Source organism: Myotis davidii, unplaced genomic scaffold (genome assembly GCF_000327345.1).
Source record: "Myotis davidii unplaced genomic scaffold, ASM32734v1 scaffold185, whole genome shotgun sequence".
Lineage (NCBI taxonomy): Eukaryota > Metazoa > Chordata > Mammalia > Chiroptera > Vespertilionidae > Myotis > Myotis davidii.
In genome coordinates, this window is record NW_006297811.1 from 4,874,997 (window position 1) to 4,883,434 (window position 8,438).

General features: G+C 38.0%; 1 protein-coding gene across 1 annotated transcript in view; it reads left to right on the forward strand.

Annotated features, from left to right (window-relative positions):
• The window catches only part of SLC35A1 (solute carrier family 35 (CMP-sialic acid transporter), member A1), a 28,625-nt gene that overhangs the window by 657 nt on the left and 19,530 nt on the right, over positions 1 to 8,438 (forward strand). The window contains exons 2-3 of the mRNA XM_006773487.2: positions 120 to 190; positions 3,723 to 3,900. Coding sequence (XP_006773550.2) covers positions 120 to 190; positions 3,723 to 3,900 — 249 coding nt within the window. The remainder of the gene's footprint in view (positions 1 to 119; positions 191 to 3,722; positions 3,901 to 8,438) is intronic.

Here is an 8,438-nt window from a genome sequence, read left to right on the forward strand (position 1 = left end):
CCCGTAACCGGCGGTGGGAAGGCCCCTGGGCGTTAAGGCCCTGACCCCCGGCGGCGGGGAGAGCGGTGTCCCGAGGACGGTGCTGCGGGTGCTTGAAGGGACCGGGCGTGTGGGTGAAGGTGCGGAGACCCACCCTCTGCAGGAGTGGCCTGTCTGGTGCTGTTGGGTGACTTTTGGCCGCCTCCTGAGGGTGAGTGGGAGGAACTCCGCAGCTTTCCCGCTTTGCTGGGGGTGAGTTAGGGCGGTCGAGCGGTGGCCGGGAGGGGTCGGGTGACACCCTTCCCCGTAGAGCGCTTGGCTTCATCTCTGAGTAAATGTCGAACAAATATTTAAAGAGTACCTTTGCATGGGTGCCAGATTCGTTTCCTGGTTGCGGAGCCCGCATTTATCATTTCAGCCCTGCCCAGGAGGACTGCCTGTAGTTCCTTGTGCTGCTTTTATGCATGTTCCCATTTCAAGTCAGTCCAACCTTAAGAGTCTTAAAAACAAACAGCACAGGAAACAAAGGGAGAAAGACAGAATTGTTTTGATAATTAACAGGATGGGAACAGCAAGAGTAATGAGTGAAACTTAAAGGAATCCGGGTCATTATCTGAAGTAGTTGTAACATTTTATTGGGCTATTGCCAGTACATATTCGTGTGCTTTGGTCGTGTTATAGATCTCTTCTGCAATCTAGAAACATGTAATCCTAACAGAAAAGCAGTTGCTCTAGCTTCCGGATATTCCCAAAGATTTATCTGGAACTTGCTAGAACTTCCAAGTTCTCAGGCATTAAAAATAATCCCCACTCTAAAATATAGTAAAATATAACAAAACAAAAACCAAAACCACTTCAAACCGTACATTTCTTTTGGGGAACATTCGTCTACACAGAAACAAATAATGTGAGGGAGCGAATGGGAACTTTGGGAAATGGAAACCAGTGCAGATGTGCTAATGTGCCAGTGTGCCAACTCAGTGAGCTGCGGGCTAGGCCTATAGTTACAGGCCTTGGGCACAATGCGAATACTTAGCAGAATTTACAGCGAGTACATGACATGAACTTTTGATTTTTACCTTGAAAATTTGAAATTGCTAGTAATTGAAATTCCATACTGGAGAATTTGTGAACGGAGTGAAGAACCATTTTGATCCAATGTTAAACTGAAGTGAGAGAAAATAATGCTTAAAAGCATTAAGTATTTATTTAAAGTTTATGTTTTTTAAGTATTCCATACCAAGCCCTATATGTTTTATAAATGTCTGAATTGTTTGCTCTTCCATTTAGAGCAGTAGTTATTTTCAAGAATATCATACATAGTCCTATATAAATGTGCAAATAGGTATACTCTCACAGTTGATGGCAATGATAACTGTAGGTCTCATGACACTTACAGGCTATAAATATTTGGCTTCGTGTTCAAGCATTAATTATGTTGCTTTTGGGATAGTTTTCAGTTTGGCAGTCCCAACCTCTGTTATTTATGGAAGTATTGATAATCTATTCTAGGACATGGGTTGGCAATTTTTTTTCTGTAAAGTACTGGATGTCATTACTAGTTAACTCTGCCATTGCAGGGCAAAAATGTGGGACCAGCCCTATTCGGTTTGGCTCAGTGGATAGAGCATCAGCCTTCGGTCCTGCGTTCTAGCCTGGTCAAGGGCCCATGCCCCAGTTTTAGGCTTGATTCCCAGTAGGAGGCATGCAGGATGCAGCTGATCAGTGATTCTCTCATCATTGATGTTTCTCTCTCTCCCTCTCCCTTCCTCATTGAAATCAATAAAAATAAAAAAAAGTGGGAACAAATGAGCATGGCTGTGTTCCAATAGTGAGTTATTTATGGATATGGAATTTGAATTTTATATCATTTTTGTGTCACAAAAGATTATTTAAAAAAATTTTCCAACTATTGTTCTGAACTTGCAGGCTGTATAACAATGAGAGATGAGATGTAGTTTGCTCACCCCTAATCTAGAAGATGGGAAGTGCTTTCTCATTTATTGAGTAACTAAAGGTTATTGCTGTTTATTTTTGCAGTTATATACGTTCCCCTTAATTAGGGAAAGTTTTCAAACAAAGGAAGTATTGTAGTGATCTTCACTTCCTTTCACATAGACATTGCTTTTTGGCTCAGATCTTTTGGAAAGAAAGTTTAGGCAGATATAAGCTCTATTTCTTTTGTTCTACCACATTACTTTTTAGTTAATAACTGATATAATTTTAAAAATTGTCTATAATTTACAAGTAATTCTTTAATTGCCCCCAGGGAAATATTTATATTGAAGAACCTGTAACCTTGAAGGTTTCATCCTCACATATGTAACTCCTGGTTTATTTTCCTGTGAAAGCCATCTTCGAATTGTGGTTAGGCTCCCAAAGCAGTGAACAAAAGCATACTTAGTGCATATTGTAGTTACAGTAGCAGCCCAGGGTCGCCCCTGTCCAGAGGGGTGACTGATTCTTCATCCGGCTGCCAAAGTATGGCTCACTGGCCAAATCCAGCCTGTCACTTGGATTTGTACGGCCCACGGTTTTTACAGATGAACAGTTGCAATTGATTTGATGGAGCAGTAATTCTGAAGACCAATGAAGCAAAATGTTACCCCTCGAAATAATTCTGTTCTCAATAGCAGACATATATTATAAAGCATTGTACTCAATTGTTATATTTTGAATTTGTCAGAAAATTTGTTTTCTCTTGTGTTACATGCTATTCATGATTTTGCCTGGTAGGGTGAGAAGCCTAAAATATTTACTATTTGCACTTTACAGAAAAAAGGTTGCTGACCCTTGTGTAACTTGAGCCTGAAGCTTTGAAAGGTTAAGGATGAGAGGTGGGAGGTTTGTAAAGAAAGTAGAAATAGTTTGAGCCTTGGGTGATGGCAGGATCAGAGCAGGGCTGGGAGTAAGGAGGGAAGTGTGAGGGAGACCTGGTACCCCAGTGCCTGGGCTTTATGGAGGTTGTTGGACCCACCCTGCTGCCCGAGTGATGGCTGCAGCGCACATATACTTGCAAGCAGTTCTTAAATTGAGTGTTTATAAGTTGTACATATCCAACATTCCCAGTTTTATAGGGCTTCATTCTTAATACTCTTCTTTTGAGTTACGAAGTATTTTTCTGTGCATAAAGCTATGAAACAAGAGGCTACATGATTTGTTTTTTTATTATATGATAAACTTTATATTAAGCTCCATTTTTATCACTCAGTCCTTTTTGTTTTTCTTTCTGCTGTCTTTAAATTTAGGATATAAATTGCTGTAATTGTTTTCATAAGTTTGAGTTATAAAGATTATAAAACTAGAGGCCCAATGCACGAAATTCATGCAAGGGGCTTGGCCCCCGCCACCATGGTGGCTGCCTCTGCCTCAGCCCCCGCCACTGCGGCTTCGTCCAGAAGGTTGTCTGGTTTAATTAGCATATTATGCTTTTATTAATATAGATTATTATAGATAGGTAATTTATAACATCCAAACTAGAGTCAGTCTTGCAATTGAGGCATTCCCAGGGACAAAATCAGTTCTTAACCAGTTGATATTCAAACTCACTGTGTTCTGTGTATGTGTGTTTGTTTATGTTCCTATAAGTGGAAAGTATTGCTCTAAAGTAAATTTTTAAATATGGGTTTAAAAAGTTATTTTGTGCTTGAAGTTGGAAGGCATTTTGAGGTATAACGTTGATTAACTTTTATATACATTGATATTGTCTACTAAATAATATCTTTGTTGCACATATTTTCCAGAAAATGTCAGCTTATTATTCAAGTTATACTGCTTGACAGTGATGACCCTGGTGGCTGCAACGTATACCATAGCTTTAAGATACACAAGGACATCAGACAAAGAACTCTACTTTTCAACCACAGCCGTGTGTATCACAGAAGTTATAAAGTTATTGCTAAGTGTGGGAATTTTAGCTAAGTGAGTATAATTACTTTTTAATGAATTAAGTTCTTTTTCCACTTAAGGTATTTTCATTATTAGAAAAAAAAATCAAGCTACATTTTTATGTTTGATTGCTGTAGAGCAGTATTGCTCAACTTGAGGCGATTTTGCTCCCCAGGAAATATTTTTGGTTGTCCCAACTTGGGGGTTGCTACTGGCATGTGGTGGGTAGACAAAGGATGCTTCTAAACGTCCTGTAATGCACAGGACAGCCATACACAACAAACAAAGAATTAACCAGCCTTAGATATGAGTAGTGCCAAGGAGTTGGAGAACCTTGAGCCAAATCCAGCATGCTGCCTGCTTTGTTGCAGCAGAGACCATATGATTCACAAAGCCTAAACTATTTGCTATTTGGCCTTTACCAGAAAAAATTTGCTGTTTAGAGGATTCTAACGATGATCATAGTGAACATCTCTTGAGTGTTTTCTGTGTTAAGTGCTCGGCACTGTGCATTGTGCTTTTCATTATGTCATTTAACCTTTATATTTGTAGATAAGTGCTACAATTACCCCTGTTTTACTTGTACAGCATCTGAGGCCCTCAATATTACACTGTTAATATGTGGCAGCACTGGGCTTGGAATCAAATAACACCATATGAGAATCATTTTAGCTAAGGATGCAGTGTAAAAGAGGATTAAGAATATGGACTTCGGAGTGAGACACCTAATTTTCATCCTAGCCTCGTTGGGAGTATGACTTTACATGCATTTCTTACCTCTCTAAGCTTTAGTTTCTTCCTAATTTAATGGGAGAAAAAAATACAGGGTTGTGAGAATGAAATAACATTTTGTAGGAAATTACTTAGGAAAAGATTTATGATATGTGAGCCCATCTGGGTCATGTGAGCAGGTGAGACTTCCTACAGGTTTTGAGATATGAGTGGGGAACCAGTGCAGAATAGGATGTGTCAGAGTTTAGGTAGAGAAAATTACATTTAAATTTCATTTAACATGATTATTAAGTGATTTCTATGTGACAGTTTTATAACAGGTGCTGAATGTACAAGTGTGAATGAAATAGATAGGGTTCCTGCTTGCTTGGAACTTAGGTTTAGTAGAAGAGGGAAAATCAGTAAACACGTATGATTACAAATAATCATGTGGGGAAAAATACTAAACATGGCTTGGGGGAGGGAGAAAAGAACAGGAACGTAACTCAGGCCAGAAGGTAGAAAGTTTTAATGTTTTCGAGTTTAAAATATATCTTACAGGCAGCCTAACTTGTTAGGTTGAAAGTAAGATAAAATCTCAGACCTTTCAGTTTCTTACTTAACAAGATTTATTTTTATTGATATTTGGCTTTCATTAAAAGATTCTTCATTTTGGATAATGTCAGCTAAATGAGAGGCCTTATTGTACCTTTAAAAATAAGTGTTTCAGCCCTAGCCAGTTTGGCTCAGTGTTGGCCTGTGGACTGATGAGTCTCGGGTTCGATTCCGGTCAAGGGCACATTCCTGGGTTGTGGGCTCAATCCCCCGTGGGGTGTGCAGGAGGCAGTTGATCAATGATTCTCTCTCATCATTGATGTTTCTGTCTCTCTCTCTTTCTTACTCTCTGAAATCAATTAAAGTATTTCAGCCCTAATGGGTTTGGCTCAGTGGATAGAGTGTTGGCCTGCAGACTGAAGGATTCCCAGGTTCAGTTCTGGTCAAGGGCATATGCTGGGTTGCTGACTTGATCCTCAGTAGTGGGTATGCAGGAGACAGCCTATCATTGATTCTCTCTCATCATTGATGTTTCTCTCTCTCACTCTCCCTTCCTCTCTGAAAATCAATAAAAATACACTTTTTTAAAAAAGTAAGTGTTCCAAAGGCAAAAGTCTGTGTGTTTAAAACTTGAGGACAGTTTCCATATAACAACCTAAGAGTGACTAAATGAACAAAATCTTAAGATCTAACTTCTTTTAAGACAAATATAGGGTTGTTGGAAGAAGAAGGATAGGGGAACACATTTCTTCTCTTTATTTCCTAATTTCCTTGGGGACTCAAGATTGAAATAGGACTGTTAAGCATGAAATGAGGCATTTTAAACTGTAAAATCAAATTATGGTTCAGTTGTTTTGTGACTCTTAAGAATTTTAAAAAACCAATGTGCAAAAAAAAGCAATGAGGCCTTTGGTGTAACTTAGCCGTTAGGCTAGTCTTCTGCCAACCCACCTGCACAGACTTTGTTCTATTTTGATGTTTTATGGTGTGTAGCATTTCTTATTTTTCAGCTACTCAATGTTATGGGTATGGTTAGTTATAGTTTGTTTTGTGGAAACTTTTTTTGAAATTATATAAAAACTAGAGGCTCAGTGCATAGATTCATGCACCAGTGGGGTCCCTCCGCCTGGCCTGCGGGGGTTGGGCCGAAATTGGCTCTCTGACATCCCCCGAGAGGTCCCGGATTGCAAGAGGGCAGTTTTTGGGTGACGCACCCCAGAATCAGGCTCTCTCCTCTCTGGTTCTGGATGCGTCACTGGAGAACCACCGCTGCCAAGTGACCACAACTTGGTAGGTCCTGTGTTGAGCATCTGCCCCCTGGTGGTCAGTGCGTGTTATAGCTATTGGCCAATCAGCCAGTCGTTTAGGCTTTTAGATATATAGATATAGATATAGATGTAGATATAGATATAGATATAGCACACAAATTTCTAAAACTCCCCCAGACAAGTCAAATAATGGTATTGAAATAACAAGTGTGGAAAACCAATTACTATACTTAATCAACATCATATCAATAATTAGTTGCTGTTTCTGTCACCAGCATAATGTAGAGACTCTTTTGTGAACATTTACCTGCAAAGTACACAAAGACCAGGGATAATCAGGAAAAATGAAGGAATTATGATATACAGAGTTTTGGTGGTTGGCATTTCACATTATATGGCTAACAAAAACTTGGCTGTGAAGAAGAATCATTCAAAACATTTTTTTAAGTGAATAATTTTTTTTCGTCAATGCCTGTTTTCTTTCTTTTTAAATATAGTTTTATTGATTTCAGAGAGGAAAGGAGAGGGAGAGAGGGATAGAAACATCAATGATGATAGAGAATCATTGATAGGCTGCCTCCTGCATGCCCCCACTGGGGATTTGAGCCCGCAACCTGGGCATATGCCCTTGACTGGAATCGAACCCAGAACCCTTCAGTCCGCAGGCCGACACTCTACCCACTGAGTCAAACCAGCCAGGGCCATTCAAAATATTTTAAACACAAGGAGTTTCTAAGTGGGAAAAAATTTATAGACCATGAAAAAAGTGAAATATATTTGAAATTACTGGATTTTAAAGTGAATATGATTTTATGGAGCAATATGTTGGTAAATTATCAGGCACTTCTTCAAAAACACATGGGCAGAAACTGAATACCTGCTATTCATAACAAAAAATATTTTATTTATTGGAACAAAGAGTTTACTTTCCAGAGGGTATCTGTGAAAATGTTAATTTCTTGGAATAAAGATAAAGAAGAATTATTTCAACCTACAAGGTCACAGATTGGTAGCTACACACTGAAATGGAAGAACATTGTGATTGCTTTTTTAGCACTATCTGATGATTGATTTAATGAAACTAAAGCATAGCTACCAGTTTGGGAAAGATAACCAGTAAAAATGTTGAAAGTTGATCGTAGATCTGGAGCAGTTTGAAATAGGGAAAAGATGAATAAAATATATGGCTGGACTATGACTAGGCTGCTAAGTGAATCGAACAGGTAAGAGTTGCAACAAATTAAAGAGCTTAGAACTTTATATGTGTCTTTTCTATTTCTTGGTGTGACATTTGCAACAAAGTAAAAGATTTTCCAGACATTCTCCCTCCATGCGTCATTTCTTGTTCACATTGAAATTGGTAATTAAAAAACAAGTTTAAAAGGCAAGTAGGATATTACATAGTTTTTAAAAAACACATATTGGCTGCCAGTGCTTTATTTGCTGTGATGGAGAAACTTCTAAATATCAAAAATATTCGTTACTTGAAAAAATTTTGAGTTGATTTGTTATACATAAAGCTAACCAAAGTTGATTTCATATTTTTGAATTTATATCATCTGTTTGAAAATTCTTTACCACAGTGTTAAAGTAATTCTTTCTATACAGCTAATTCTTTCTATGAGACAAGACTTTTAAAAAAAATCTTTGTTTTCATAGTAGGAGCAATACTTTCACCATCTTTGAGAAAGGATAACCATTTCAGGATATCGAGGGAGAATGTGAAAGAATTATATGAGGAATAACAAAAGGTTTAGAACTTGAAAAACCTCTCCAAAGAAGAAAATACAGGGGGGGAAAAACTTTTTGATGATTAAAATAATAAATTTCCTCTATGTTCCCAGGAAAATAAAGTTAATGTAAAAATTAGATAAAATATTACTGAATTTTTATTTCAAATTTGTAGAGAATGACAGAAAAAGGGAAATAAACTGGAACTGCTATTTAAATGGAGAAAACTATTGAAGGGAGTAAATTATTTTTCTCTTCTTTCCACTTTAACCTATGGTAAGGTATAACTTTATCGAGTTGATTAGC